General features: G+C 38.9%; 1 protein-coding gene across 2 annotated transcripts in view; it reads right to left on the reverse strand.

Moving 5' to 3' along the window:
* Nucleotides 1-12,049, reverse strand: part of ZBTB10 (zinc finger and BTB domain containing 10) — a 44,028-nt gene extending 31,979 nt beyond the window's left edge. The window contains exons 1-2 of one of the 2 annotated variants that reach the window (XM_031946230.1): nt 10,938-12,049; nt 2,221-3,139 (exon numbers count right to left, since the gene is read on the reverse strand). In XM_031946230.1, coding sequence (XP_031802090.1) covers nt 2,221-3,139; nt 10,938-11,945 — 1,927 coding nt within the window. In that variant the 5' untranslated portion in view covers nt 11,946-12,049. Of the gene's footprint in view, nt 1-2,220; nt 3,140-4,862; nt 5,108-10,937 lie in introns of those variants that run through there. The other variant, XM_023495955.2, reaches the window with a different exon arrangement.
* Between the last annotated feature and the right edge of the window lie 4,253 nt (nt 12,050-16,302).

The raw sequence follows: 16,302 nt of genomic DNA on the forward strand, positions 1-16,302 counted from the left end.
CAATTATGGAAGCCACATTCTAAGAATACTGACAGCAGCATGGTGAGATAAAAAGAATCCTAAATATGGTGCCCCAAAGTCTAGCTTTCTATTTTGCTCATTGGTCTGGATATCTGTCTGAAACTGAGGGGTCAAGGATTTCCAGCTATATGGAAGCTTAAAGAACATAGTGGAACCCCCTCATTATTTAACAGATGTAACAAAATGCTCTGATCAAAGTTACATAAGAGTCAGAATCTGAAATTTATCCCAGACTCTTCTTCCTCCAAATTCATCATTTTTTTAGAGTAGATGGAACTCTAGGTCCCTTTCAGCTCAAAAATCTAGGCTACTAAGAACCTAGTGAACTTTCAAATTTACAACTATCATTTTGAAAACTTTATTTTGGGTTTAGCTATGGGATAACAGAGGGCTGAAAATAAATGTAACCCCAGTTATGCCTATTTAAGAACCAAATGTAGGAATTAATGCTGTTTAGCATTAATCAATTAATAAATTGATAAAATTTGATAAATTGATAAACTGAAAGAAATCATGTGGAAGACCACTTTTCTTTTTTTGCTTATTGCTTAGGTATTGGAAGAAGAAAGGAGACACCAGGATTCCAATTCTAATCTTCTGTCCCTAAGCAAGTCTCTGACTCACTGGGCTCAGTTTACGATTCTTTGATCTTCATCTAAAAAATATGTATGGGGGAAGGAGGAGACCAAATAACATGTAAGATTCATCTAAATTAAACCACTTAACAGAAAGCCAGTAATAACAAAAAATTATAATAGCTATAATTTAACACTTATTTTATTTGATCACCATAAAAGATGTTACCATTGTTGCTATTCCTACCTCAGATTTAGAGATTAAATGGATTGCCTATGTCCACATAGTTTATAAGCACTAGAATATCTAGCTCTTTCCTTATTTCAAAACCAACTTTTTTAAAACACTGGGCACAATGCCTGACAGAGCAAGTGATATAAATGCTTACTGCCATCATCAATACCAGCAAAGTCACTTTTTTATCTTTCTACCATTAATACACTTCTAATTGTCAAGACTGCCTATATTAGGCTGGTGGAAAAAATTTCACTTTCTTTTGAAAAAAACAAAAAACTATAGGTTTCTATTGCTCAAAATAGCACCTAAAAATTAGTTCATACCCTTAACAAAACAGAAAGTTGTAGAGCAGAAAGTATTTGTTATATATAGTCAATGCAAAGTACAAAAGAAAAACAACCATTTCACAAAAAATGGTGTTTTGCCCCTTGGGGAAACTAAAGAGCAAGCCTCTTTACTAATAGAAAGACAATATTAGCATGGTCACTGCAGGTATGTTAATGTTGCCACTGGCAACCAGATTTCTCAAGCCTATCATACATGCAGCAAGTCACAATTCTTTGAGGCAACATAAGCATTAAATCATATCTGACAGTGGTGGACAACTCTGAGGCATACATAGGAAACCTCAAAGCCACTGGGCTGCTTCTTCAAATAAACCGGAATTAGGAACAGATAGTGTTGCAAAGGAAACTCAACCAAAAATCTTTCTATAGAAAAGGCTTTGCTCTTGCTTCACACCTCACACCTCTCTCCTTACTTCCCTACAAAAAAGGAATAAAAATCCCACTCTACAATTTGCTAATTTCTATCCAGAAGGCAAGAAAATGTTGCCCATATGGCCCTAAAAAATTTCAAGCCTAAGACATACCTGGGAGGAAAAGTAGGAGAGACATCTAGATCTTCTAATTCTATGAAGTACTGAGTTTAAACAAACTCAATTTAATTTCTAATCTTCCTATCATATATACTGCAGTTAACAAATTTCTAAAGTGGTCTAAAGATAATTGAAGTAATTTCAACAGAAAAGTCAAATTATTTATATTAGTTGTTAAATATGTATTAGCATTGGCTGATAGCTCTGGATCAAGTTGGAAGAATTAACTAAGGGAAATCCAAAACTCAATATAAACTACATTTCTACTTCCATATTAAACTGTCTAAAAGCACAAAAGCAAACAGGGAGGAAAGGGAGGAAAGTCTTTCTAGAATACTTTTTAAAAATTTAACCAAATAAGTCATTTACAGATGCATTTACAATAGTATACTAATACTCAATTCACAACTTCATTAAAATACACAATATAAACAATATATTTTTCAATTAAAAATAGAATAAAAAAAGCTTTCAAAATTCAGAAATCCAAAGAATTAGAAGATAGTTACCTGGCTCTTCCTTAATAAATTGCAAATCCTCTTCTTGGTAAGAAGCAGATGTCTGCATCACTGAGCAATCTTCCAAGTTCTCTTCATTATTAGGTGGTATATTATAAATAAATCTTTTTGTAGTTTGGTTTTTTCTCCTTGCTTTGCCAGTTTCTTGAATTCCTTGTGATCCCATGTCATTCCAAACAAATACTTTTGATTGACCATGGGATTCACTCTCAGCCGTTTCAGGTGAACTATCCTGGACCCAACTACAGTCATTCATTTGGTAGTTTTCTATTTGGCCCTCATCAATACTGCAACCATCATTTTCACTTTTTATACTACTTGCCAAATTCGTAAGATTTCGAGTTGCCCAAAATCTGGCAACCTTCTGATCCCTTGATGAAGGCAGACCATCTCTACTAATAGATCTTCGGTTATAGTCCACAACTACAGACTCTGGAGCTTCTGATTTTATGCTTATATTTAAGGCATCTTTAATAAAATTGCGGCAAGATTGAACAACTTCAGTCATCTGAAGGTAGCTGGCCACTGACATTACTTCAATGGCATTTTGGCTAGTAAGCACCAGATTACCAGAATATAAGAAGTCCAAGATGACTGAAAAACCTTGAACTGCAGCAACATCTAAATGGGTAACAGTGGTTTGGTTACGGTTTTCTTTGTTTGGAAGGTTTTCTTTGTTTGTAAAGCAATATAGAGTCTTGAAATAACGGCTGCCTGCAACCAGGATGTTCTTGTGAGCTCTGAAAACTCGTCCGCTCACCACAATGTCGACATCACAAAGAATGCCTTTCTTCCTCTGCTCATTCAGTTCTTGAAGAAGTTGATAACAGTAAGAGTTCTCATTTGGCCGACTGTTATAATCACAGTATCCCTCTTCATTAGTCGATTCTGATGGTATACCTTCTGATTCCTGTAATAAGAAAAACAAATATGAATGATATTAATTTCCTAAAGTTCCAATGCTACCTTGAATAAAATGAATAATCTGCAGTGCTGCTAATCTTTTTAAAGAAAAACTGACCAACTTGTTCATAGTAACCACACTTGGAAAGTGGAATGGAAATTCTTTCAGAAGGAAGTGAGGAAGAAAAGGGAAAAAAAAAAGATATTCTCTCCCTAAGGAAAAACAAAACAAAAAACAAAAAACAAAATCCGAGTTCCAATATTCCTAATAACGCTGAATATGGGCCTAATTTCAGGAAACTACTAGAAAGGAGCATATCAAGCTTCAGATACAGTAGGGCATTTTAAGGAACTCAATTCATGATTTTAAATTCTTTTACCATTCACAAAGATTATGAACCAGTTGTCCAAAGGTATTCTTTTTTCCATTTCAACACCCCCTCCCCCCATTTTTTTCCTCAAGGCAATCCTATACAGTAGCTTAAATAGCATTATCCATGTTTTACAGGTGTGGAAACTAAGCTAAGTATCAGAGCTAAAAACCCAACCCAAGAATCCTAACTTTAATCCTAGTATTTTTTTCTATTATACCCACTTGACAAATGGAATTTCTTTATTTTTATTTTTCCCCATTTGTAAACTTGCTTTAATCTGAGAATAAGATTTAAACTTGTATTTCTGGATGAACAGCCAGCACAAATAAACCTTACACCATTTAAAAAATTCTCAGCATTTAGAACAGCATTCTAATACCTAATTCACAGCTTTTCCTAATTAATAGATATAAAAGAATGAGAAAACTTTTGCTGCCTATTATAAACCTTATAAATTCTCTTTACATTGTTATTCTCCATTTAAGAGGCATACTGTCAAAGTGGAAAGAAAGAATTTAAATCAGAACAGAAGTGGGTTCAAAATCTCATGTATCTACAAGTCAAATCACAGCTGAGTTTCAGTTGCCTCATCTAAGAAACAGGAATAATATCTGTAGTACTTGATACAGATAGGTCAGATAATATTAAAGCACTTTTATAACTCCTTCAAGTATTATATAATAGATTGATGTACTTAATCTGAAATCAATAATTCTTAGCTTCAGTTAAAAACTTTTGCATAGCTTTTGATAAAACTGACCTCCCTCCCAAAATAGAACTTTACTCATAAGAATTCATCTTCTTTTTCAAAAAGAATTAAAAAAAAAAAAAAAAACTAGAAAGATGAAGAAAAAAATGCTATCTCATTTTAAACTAGAAAAAATATTTTTTCTTTTAGCAATATTTTTAGATGTTTACTACGAGGATGAGGAAAGCAATGTTACCAATCCATAAAGGCTGGCCTTGCAATCACAGACTACCAAAATGACTAGAAGGGACCGTCACTGGATCTCTTAGCACCTCTAGCAAGTGCCCAAGACTCCAAGTTAAAAGGTGGAGAGAACCCTCACTCACCAAATAAGTTTTTTATACTAAGACCTGACCCCCCCCCCCTCCAAAAAATCTTGGGGAAAGAAGAACATGAGTTCTAGCATTTCTTCTATGCTCTACATATAAAGGTAAGAATTACTGTCATTCACAGCTAAAAAAAATTGTGCCATATATTTTGGCACATCAAATAGACACAAAGGAAAGTATTCCTGAAGTAAAATTATTTTTTTCATTATCTGGAATAGTTGGTTATCAACAGTTTTAAAGAAGTTTTCATTGCTTTTGTGTTCAATACCTCCTACTCACATTTGAATAGTAGCACTGTGCCATATGTTTGTTATTAGCAGCTGTTAAACATGCCCTTCAATTGAAGCTTGTCAAGTCAAGATGTGTACTCTTGAGGACAAAAACTGGAAGTGCTTTTCCTTTAAATCACGTGTCCCCAAAGAGAAATTTTGAGGATTATATTAAAAGCAAGAATCAGCAATTACATAGCACTATTAAAAAGTGACATTACTTAATAAAAAGAGCACAAATTATCAAATTCTTGATGGAACCTAGAAGAAATTAGAAAATAGACCAATAAATTTTAAAAGGTCAACCAAGCTTTATATTTGTTTTTCATAAAAATTCATGTTAAAGGGGATAAATTCTGAGTAGGAGGATTCTTCTTTAGCCTAAAGTCATCAGTAGGCAGAAGTGGGATTGTGAAAATAATTTTAAGCACAAATATGCCCATGATTAGCCTGTTTCAAGTTTCAAAATAGTTAAAAGAAACATTTATCTAAATTAGATGAACAAGAGCAATGTGAAGACTCAGTTCAGGACTTTCACAAGTGGGCAGAGTATTAGTTTTTAACTTTCTGAGACAAGTATAGTCATGAAAAGAACTAAAAGGAAGAGAGAACAACCCCCCCATCTATCTATATATATATATAAAACATCTATAATATTTCTTACATGTGGTGATCCAGCCTCTGCCAGAACACCATCAGTGCCAAGGATAAGAATAAAGATTACTGAGGTTAAGAGATTAGGTTAATTTATTTGCCTGAAGCCACACAGAAACATTTTGCAATGTCCTTTCACAAGCTTCAAATCCAATGCTATTTCCAATAAATTTTTAGATAACTCAAATTGTTATAAAGTTCTTCCCTATACTAAACTGAAATCTATCTCCTTGCAACTTTTTCACCCAACTGGTTCTATTTCTCCTCTGAAATCAAGCAGGTTTGTCCTAATAGTCCTCTTGTGGTTTGTTTTTGTTTTTTAAAAGCACACAGAGTTCTGTGAATAGATCAACTAATTTAAAGATCCATTTTTAGAAAATTGTGTTAGTTAATTTAAGAAAACCTAGGTTCATAAAGTTTGTGACCTTTTATCATGAGGCCCCTCACAATTAATCTAATATTTACTTCTTATTTTAATGTGGTATTCCAATTAGTAGTTTTGTAATCTGAAATTAATCACAAGAAACTACAAAAGAGTTGCTATTTATGGTAGAAAGACAAGTTTGGGATGTACTTGACTCTGATCTTGGGCTTGCCATTTAGTGTCAATTTCTTCATCTATAAAATGAGGATATTGGACTACATAGACTCTTAAAAGATCTCTTCTACTTCTAGATCCATTTCTTTATTATCTAAGACTTCTTAGGAAATAGGCTTGATGTGGAATTATACCTTTCTATATTTGTTTTGTAATTCTTGAATTTATTGGACAAGCAAATTATTTTGCCTTTCCCAGCTGGGGTCTCTTCAACAGTAAAATGAGGATATACTTGCTTAGTCTAACTCACAGGATTGTAGAAAAAGAACATTATAAAATCTTAAAGCATTATGTAAATGGATGGTACTATCAATTACCTAACCTCACAGGGGTGGTATAAAAATCAAATGAGAAGTACTTTGGAAGTTAGAATCATTACAGAATATCACTAACTATATATCAACTATATGTTTTGCACTATTTTTTGCTTTAAAAATCTAATTTAAACTTTTATCACTTAATTATTATTACTTCTGTGACTGGGAGTAACCAAAGGAAGGAATAGCCAATGGTAAGAATCTAACAGAGTTCCTACAACTCACCCACTTAAAAGCATCTTAATAAAACTAAAACCTGAGAATGCATATGAAAGGTAAAGAAATAATTCCCTAAGAATTATGTTACATAAACAAAACAATCTGTAGCAGCAATCTGAAGAAACACATACACACAACCCCCTACCTCTGAAACTAAACTACGTGCATGCTGTCCTTATGCCCAGTAGAGACAATGTCTTGCAAACAGGTGCTATGAGGGTTCCAGCTATATAGTACTATTTTTCTGCAACAAAACCATAAAGTGTCTTTTGATTTCTAACTAATCAAAACTAAAATTTCCCCACCATCCAAAAAACCCAAGACCACATCATTCCAACTGTTTACCCAATTTGTATCCAAATAATTTGGGCAACAGAGTAGAAAGATCACAAATTCTGCTCTCCCTCCCACCCCCCCAATCCTGGCTAAAATAAAATTTAGGTTAGATTCTGCTTCCTCCCACAAAGGAAGGAGAATCCAAATAGCAAAACTGAGTTTTTGTTTTGTTTTCTCTTCCTACAAACTAAAGGTAGTGATGGCCAGGAAAATCCTTAAAATATGGAGTGATATAAAGTAGGTCTAAATCCTGAAAAATTAATTACACTAAATAATCATGGAATGATTTAATGACTGCTTTAAGTTCAATGAAAATAAGTTTAAAGCAAGCCTTCCAGCACATTTATTTATTTGATGGCAAACTTTTCTAATAGGTATTATCTATACTTGCCAAAGAATAACTTCAAACTACATATTCCAAGTTAAAAATATTGTTTGTTTCATAGTTGTTTAAAGGTTTTTTTATAGATTACAAAAAGTTAGATACTTTATTGTCCTCAACCTAGATTTCTAAGCATAAGCATATTTGCAATGTATAGTAATAGACCCTTTTAAAAATCATAACTGAAGACACCCTTTGGTTTCAAATGTTGACAAGTAACAATAAATTCCCCCAAACCAGATGGATGCATAGTATAGTATGTCAGTGTATGTATATGGTGTATCAATTGAAGACTTTAGAAGTCAAACAACTTGCCCAAGATCACAGTGCTACTTAATGGTACCTCTCAATTAGGAGTCTCTCAGTCTTCCTTTCTACACTACACAGCTATAAAATAAAGAGAACACTGCTTACACATACAGAAATTATGTTCTAATATTTCCAAAATTCAAAAAATTAACTGGAGAAATTTTCAGTCCTAAGTTAGAAGGCAGGAGATAAAACCTTAATAGTAATCATGTTCCTACCACCTGTATCTTCCAATGCCTTATTATGAACTTGAAAGCAGCAGAGGCTTGAGTAGCATTAACAGGAAAGACTAAATACTAGGAAATACTAAAAATTATTTTTAAAAAATTATTTCAGTCTGAATAAATACATAAATACGACGCTGGGGCTAGAAAATTTAAATAGTCAAATAGGCTTTTTAAGCAAGCTACAACTTTTAACTCTTTCTCCCTCTTACTCCCTGGGTAAGGATCTAGGGATCTCTCACTTTGTTTCAAATTTGTACAGTTCAAGGGTTGGGAACCATTTATGACAAATGAAAGGGAAAAGCTGACATCTGCTTTGCTTCAACCACCATTCAGCTCTGATTCTGATGTAATATTAACAAAAGCAAATAGGAGAAGAATCACTGGTCTGATCTGTCAATTAAATGTCTGAAAATACTAACTAAATTTGACTGTTTTGTCAATTATTTGTAATAAACATAAAAGGAAACTGCCTTAATTTCCACTTTCAAAATTTTCAAACTAAAAAACTTGCCAAAGTTATATAAAAACTTTTTGCTATTTTCAAACAATCATTTTACCTCATAAAATCCTTCAAAATACATACTAAGAATTAACTTTGGCCTTTATGAAAATAGTCACCTATGGGCAAGCACAATACTGCATATGATGTGTAGGGATGGAAAAACTACTCAGAAGTTTAGGATAAGAAATGAAGCCAATTTAAACACCTGGAAAAACCTGGAGTAACATGAATAGACTCGGACCTCCCACAATAACCAGTTCTCACTTTTGACTACAGTACTGCCTTATAAAGAAGCAATTAGCAGCCCAATTTTGCATTTAACCTAAAATAATGGTGTGAAACCTGTCAGAAGTTTGCAATTTGTTAACAATAAATTATTTAGGTGAATTCTGACAACCCAAGCAGTCTTTAGGCATGAGGATAGGCATTCTATCCTATAAAGGGGCAACATTCCCTGGTTCTGGTACAGGAATAAAATAGGTCACAGCCAGAAGCAATCAAGAATTAGACAAGGAAGCACTAATTCAAGACTGATAAGACTATACCCCCCAAAAGTACATTCTATGGAAAACAAAGTACTAAGAATGCATTGTACTCGAGAACAATACAGGGCTACATACACTCTACCACACAAATGTGTGGTACATAAAAGTATGCCAAAATGTAGATGTATGAGCTCCCAAGATCTTAAAAAGTGAAAAGGAGCATCTAGTTACTCCCTCAGGGGGTTGGTCCAAGGGTTCTTAACGTTTTTTTTTGGGGGGGGGGGGGGGGAGGCAGAGAGAGGTCACAGATCCCTTTTCAAAATGTTAAGGATATAAAATAGCATTTCAAGCAAACAAGACTTAAATTAGTTTTTAAATTACTAGTTCCTAGAGCCTGTCAAGAACTCCTGATTTAGCTCAACCCCATCATTTTATAAATGAAGACTAAGATCCAGAAAAATTCAGTGATTTGCCCAAGGTTACAAAAGTACCCGAGACAAAAATTTGAACCTTCTTTTCCCTATCTCCAAATTCAATTCTGTACCATATCAAGTACTAAAAAATTTTAATTTTGAAGTATTAGACTAGGAGTGTTGGGAGACCCGATATTAGTTTTCTGATTCTGAGCTCTGTGATCTTGAGCAGATCATCTCGGTTTAACTTCAGTAAAATAAAGAAATTGGACAATATTTTCTCGGTTTAACTTCAGTAAAATAAAGAAATTGGACAATATTTTCTATAATCTACTAAGGCCTCTTAATAAAAAAAGAATGAATTTCAAGGTTTTGATTCTATACAGAGGTTCACCAGAGCCAACTAATATTTCTGTCAACATTATATGCCATCTCTTGGTAAAAAGCTTAGTAACTCTACTACAGTTAGGCTACACTAACTTATTTGGTTACTTAAAGACTACACAGTAAGTAGAAATTTTTACTTCTGATTGACTCCTGTGCTGTTATCATTAAGAGCCTCAGAAACTACAAAATGAGATCTCTAAATCACTTCAATTCACTGCACTGACAAGAATAATTACATCTGAGAGAGTAGTACATTTGTATAATTTAGTGACGTTTTGACAACCGCCTCTAAAGATGAATTCTACCTACTAAGTGAAACACATGGGTTATACCAGATCAAGATGACATGTCAGAACTTCCAAATGTCTATACTGTACTGTTTTGACTCCTGTAATAATTTCATGCAGCTCAATACCACACAAAACTGGTCTATACATGAATTATGTCCATTAGCAAATTATTAATTACTTTGAAAACGAAAATGTTGAAGTCAATAGCTATTGACTTCATCTGCTCATACCATCCAACTGGGATATCTAATAGGCAATGTTTAAAAGCTATTTTACAACAAGTTTAAGAAAAAGAACATCGCCCAGAGATAAAGCCTGTAAACAAGATTTCTTTAAAGCAAAGGAGATGAGTGGGGGAAAAAAAAAATTCACTAGTCAGAAACAAAGTACTTTAGTCGAAAGAACCCCTAATACAATCTGTTCAAAATTTCAAATGATCCGGAATACAAAATTACTGAACGGAACATCCTCAAAGTAGAAGCAAAGGCTACCCTTCTCAAATCGGTTACTAAGCTTCAGACATGGCTCAGCATTCAATCTTAATATTAACATTAGTCAGGACCCATAAAGTTACAGGTATATTTTAAATGGGTTGTCAGTGCTGATAAGCTTAGATGAATAAAAATTGCAACTTTTTAAGTGAGAAACTGCAACCTTTAATATGCCTAAGGAAACCTAATCTTGATCCAATCAGATAAGATGCAGCAAAGCAATCTGCTTATTAGTCACAGAAGGTAAAACTGGTCTTTAACGCTAATTCTGCATAACAATTAGAATGGTCAGTCATCCAACAAAGATTGCAAAAACTATTCCAACACCGCTCCCCGAATCCCCAACCCAAAATGGTTCCCCCTCAAAGCCTACAATCAGAAAGACCCTTACACGGAAAACGGGGAGTTCCTGGGGAGAAGAAACCTTCCTGGGTTAAAGGGTCCGCAAAAGTAGAGGGTATGCGCTGTACTGTACCTGCGTGTTGGATTCGTGGAGTCTGTGCTCGGCGGAGAGATGGTGCCTGAGAAGGAGGGCTCTCTTGTAGTTACGAGTCCCCCTCGAAAGCTCATCATGGCCCACTAGGGGCAAGTCCCCACTGCCCCCATCCTCGGGAGTCTTTTGGCACCAGGAGCAGGACATGAGGCCAGTGTCCTGGCAATACTGCAGCCAGGAAAACTCCTTCAGCCAGGAGGTTTGGAAAGAACAGTGCAGCTTCTGCAGGAGGGACTTGGGCCGGGCCAGCGGGAAGTGCTGGACGCTCTCTCCTTCCCCGGCTCCCACGCTGCTGCCCTCCGCCTCATCCCCCCCATCGCCTCCCGACCGCCTGCTGCTGCTGCAGCTGCCGCCTTCCGCCCCGCTGCCGTCGCCCAGACTCGCCCCCTCCTCCTCGTCCTCGCTGCTGTCGCTCAGGGACGCCCCGTCCTGCACCAACTCTTTCCCCTCCAGCACATCCAGCTCGAGGTCCTCGTCCGCCGTCCCCCGCCCATTGAAGTGCCTCGGGGGCCACGCCGAGGCCTCCGCGCTGCCGCCGCTGCCATTGTTATTGAGACCCCCACCACCGCCTCCACGAAAGGCCAGAGTCCGGCGGTTCCTCTCGGGGATCATGGGGCCCCCGGCGCCGCCGCCGCTGCTGCCGCCGCCGCCGCCACCGCCCAGCGAGGCGGGGCCGCCCCCGTCCTGCGCGAGAAGCAAGTCCTTCCCTTCCTCGGCGACGGCGGCGGCGGCGGCGGCGGGGGCAGGGGCGGCCGTGGCGGCGGCGGCCTCCAGGTCTTCGGGTTCCAGGCCCTCCAGTTCCACTTCCTCGTCCGCCCCCCGCCCATTGAGCTGCTGTTGCTGCCGCGGCTGTTGCTGTGGCGGCCAGGCCGAGGCCTCCCCGCCGCCACCGTTATTGTTCGTGGAGCCGCCGCCGCCGCCGCCGCTGCTGGCGGTGACCAGCCCGCCTCCTCGGAACGCCAGCGTCCTGCGGTTCATCTCAGCGAACATGGCGCGCGCCGCCGCAGCCGCCCGGTGCCCCCGGCTCGCGCCCGGTCTCGAGCTCCGTCTCGCGCTCGCTCCGTGCCCCGTCTCGCGCGCTCCCTCTCTTTGCCTCCCCTCCTCCTCCTCCTCCTCCTCTTCCTCCTCCTCCTCCTCCTTCTCCCCCGCCCCCCTCCCACCCACCCACCCACCCCTACCCCCGCCCCTCACGCCCGGGTCTCGCGCTCCTCTTCTCTCCCCCCTCCCTTCCCTCCGGTCTCGCGCTCACGGTCCCTCTCACGCGTCTGGCGCTCGCCTGGCTTCTTCCTTGGGCCGTTCTCCTCCTCCGCCCCCCTCCGTGGCGATTTCGAAAAGCGCTTCGCGGGAAAGGTTAGGGGGCGGGGGGAGGTGGCGGAGGCAGCGGCGGCGGCGGCGGCGGTGACGGTGGTGGTGGCGGCGGCAGTGAAGGAGGAGGCAGTCAAGGGTGCGTGGGGCCTTCAAAGTTGAGAGGCGGAGAATAAGGAGACCCTCCCTTGCCCTCTTCGGCAGGCCAGGGAAAAGAGAGAGCCTTCTCCCGGAGCGCACGAGTCCGGACCCCTCCGCCAGCCTCCGGAGCCGAGAGGACCCACGGCGCGCCGGGCGGCCGGCTTCCACCATATAAAAAACCGACAATGAACCCGGCGGAGCGTTTCCGTCCGACCAGGCCCTGGCGGAGGTCGAATGGCAAATGAACAACGGACTGTGCGCCCACAATGCACCGGGGTAGCAGTAACCGCTGGAGGGGGAGAGGGTGGGGGCCGGGCTGGGGAGGGGGGCTGGGCTTGGGGGGGGGGGGCGCCTGGGGAACGGGAAAGGGGCTGGGCTGGGCCTGTGGGGGGAGCGGAAAGGAAGCCGGACCTGGGGGGGTGGGGTAGGGGCGGGGGTGGAGGAGGTGAGTGGGGCGTGGGAGGTGTCACCCAAGAAGGTGAGAGGATTATTGGGGGCTTGGAGGGAAGGGGGCCTGGTCTGTGAGAAGAGGAGAAAGGCCGGGCTGGGCTCGAGGAACAGCTGGCGAGTGTCAGGTTATGGTGTGTTTTCTCTAGACCAGTCGCACCTCTTCGCCCCGGACTCGCCTCCCTGCAAGCCCATTTCTCCTTTTCTTAAGCCGCGAGCTAAACACCCTAGGACGAAGTGTTTTGAAAATAAATCTCCGCGTAGGGAACCGAGTTAAACAGCCTTTGGCTTTTGGCCCTTAGTGGGTGGGAGTACCCTAAGTAACTGAACTTATTTTCGTCCTTTCACAAAGGCTGGACCGGGCCATGAATTTGGAGTGAGATGATTGCACCATGGACACCTCCTCCTCTGATGCATTGTGTCTGTGTGTGTCTGCGTGTGAGGGAGTGAGGGAGGCAGCACCCCGGGCCCAAGGCAATAATCATTTCACAGAAATGCACCGCCCCGAGTGTCTTATTGCTGTGATGAAATGGAAATTTAAATAAAAGGTCGAACACGTGCGTTCACTGGGAAGTATTGACATGGGTGTTACATCACCGGCAGCCAATCAGATAACTCCAGTTGTGTTTATACTTCTACAACCACCTTGTGAGTATTACAGTATGTCATAACGTTATAAATATTAGGCAGGGTTTTCCCCGGAGTGGGGAGGAGTCAGCTTCTACGGTGTGTGGCACAGAAGATTTTGCATTTAAGATAACAGTCTGCATTTTTAAAAAAAATAACCGCTTGAATGGTTTCACATTACAATCATTCAGAAGTGATTAGAGGGACATATTTGAGATGAAAATAAAGTTACCTTAATATAATATTAGAAAAAGTTTTCCAACTTTATACTCAATTGAGGAATATTATTATAGGTAAAAGTGCTTGTTTAATGTCTAATGTTTAATAAATCGAACTGTGTTTTTAAATGTGAACGCGTTAATTTCACAAAATTTTTTCAAGTAAAATTCTTGTTTCAAATATGAAGTTTGTGGGGTTTTTTTAATCATTTCAAAATGTTGATGTTTTTACTGTTACATTGGCTTAGGGAACTCCCTCTGTAAGTACAGCTCCTACAACTCTTCTGCATTGGCATGTAAGTGTAAGAGTCTTAGCTGGGGTATTAAGAGGTTAATCACTTGTCCTATGTCATCTAGCTAGTAGTTGCTAGCTACTTGAAACTTGAATCTAGGCCTTTTAAAGTTTTAAGTATTTTATCATTGTGGTTGTGAGATTCTTGTCCCATGGCTAGTGTCTTTTTTTTTTTTTTTTTTTTTTTTTTTTTTTTTTTTTTGCAATTTAATTTTTTTGTATTCCCATTTAAAAAATTAAAACAACCTTGTATTATTGAAGTATTTATGAAACATAAAACAATATATTACAAATTTGCTGAAAGAAATTTTATGAATTAGCATTGTTAACTAGCATGTCATTTTCATTGGTTTAGGAAGTCATCTACTAAAAGCAATTTTCGTTTAATACAATGCAATTTCAAGTAGAATGTTTAAATGATATCCATTTTTATTTGGGTCACCTGCTGATCAATAATAAAGATGATTGGTTTAAGAATATAATTTGTGATCGTGGAATTTGAGAGCGTTTTTGGTTCTTGTTTTCCCTTTCTGAATTGGTTAACTGGTTTTTTAAGGTTGACTCCTTGGCATTATCACCATATTCTAGAAATAAACTACATTTTAAGACTATCTGTTTTCATTATTTCGCATGGACAACCATTTAATTTATTAATAGTACATTTCTTTTTCCTTTATTTAAAAAAAATGGCATTTTGCAAAGAAATAGATTGTCTTAAATTTTGTAACTTTTGTCCTTTAGTAACTTTTCCAGAGGCAGGATAATAAGATGAAATTTTGGTTTTATATTTAGTGTGTTCGATGATGAATTTTCCTTTTTTTTTCCCCCAAAAGAAAAAATTTTAGACACTTCTGTGATGTTTTTCGCTGGTAAAAACACCAAAACTTTGATGTTTTTGTAACATGTACATTGCCTTCTACGTATTAAACTTGGATATTTTAGCTAGTCATATGTGATTATCCAGTTGATAGAATGCAAAATCCCCGACTCCTTAGCATCCAGATAGCTCCCCAACACCTTATAAATTTGTTTATATAGAGAGCCAAAAAAGATAATTGTTAATGTTTTTCATTTTGGAAGACCGTGATGAGGTGATGCCAAGACATTCAAGTGAATTTGATTTGGGGGATTGGAGGGAGGGGGACTCTGCAAAGTTACTCCTCCAGAGCCATCGTACTCCAGTGTAAGATACAGTCAGGGCTACCGGAGATGGTTCTGGATGCTATCTGAGAGACCTTGGCCTTTTTTAAGAAGCTAAGGTCTTTAACAGGTCTCAAATTGACTGAGTTAATACCCAATCAGTGGTTAAGGCTAGGTAAGAAAAGAGCCTGAGAATAGTCTGTTTTACCTATTTTAAAAACAAACAAAAATCCATCTGGGAAGGAAGACCCTCAGGGTTTTTGGCCGAAACCGAAACCTTTGCTATTAGCATTCACTCTGAGCCAATCTGGATCCAAACAATGACTAAGTGGGATTTGGCCTAGGACCTATTGTTGATCAATCCACTTGAGAGCCGGAGTGATTGGGACCTAGCCTTTCTGAGTTTGATTTTTAGAAAGGATGATAGAAATGGAGCAAAGGAGGGGTGACATGACATACTCAGTATCTTCTAGTGAGAGAAATCTGATAAGCAAATGGGGATCTCCTGTTCTCTAAGTGGGCACACAGGAATTTCCCCACCTTTTCCAAATTCCTACTAGCAAATAGAGAGCCTCTCTTCTAACCCTTAACCTACATTTCCCTTTGGGGTTCTACCAGATTAAGGAAATTCCCTCTCTACTGGGGAACCCCAGGAAGCTGGGGGAGCCCCACTTTAGATCTAGATGCAAACCACTGGACCCTACTTAAAAACAGTAGATAATGTCAGTAGTTATGGTTCACTGGATGTTTTTTCACATTAAATTTGAGTCTGTTTTGTGTGGTAACTTACTCCACTGCTACACAACTTATATTCACCATTGTTTCTGAATACATTTTAAACTGTAAACCTTTTGGAACTAAATAGCTAAATGCCTTTAAATCTTTTTGAGGTCCCCAAGATCCATTCCTGGGTTTTCTTATCACCATCTTCTTTCACTACAAATAGACACCCTATAGACACAAGCTTACTTGAATCAGAGTGACACTGAATTTTTTCATAATTAATGCTTTTAAGTTTTTTTTTTCTGATAAACTTTGTAGGGCACAGAGTGGTTTATAGAGAGAAAAACTTGTAGAAGTCCTTCATTGTTTAAGATGACAAATTGAAAATCAAACTAAGAAAGGGCAAAGTCTTCTAATAATGGCTTTTATTTGTATAGTATATTATAGATTTCCA

This window comes from Sarcophilus harrisii, chromosome 1 (genome assembly GCF_902635505.1).
Source record: "Sarcophilus harrisii chromosome 1, mSarHar1.11, whole genome shotgun sequence".
Classification (NCBI taxonomy): domain Eukaryota; kingdom Metazoa; phylum Chordata; class Mammalia; order Dasyuromorphia; family Dasyuridae; genus Sarcophilus; species Sarcophilus harrisii.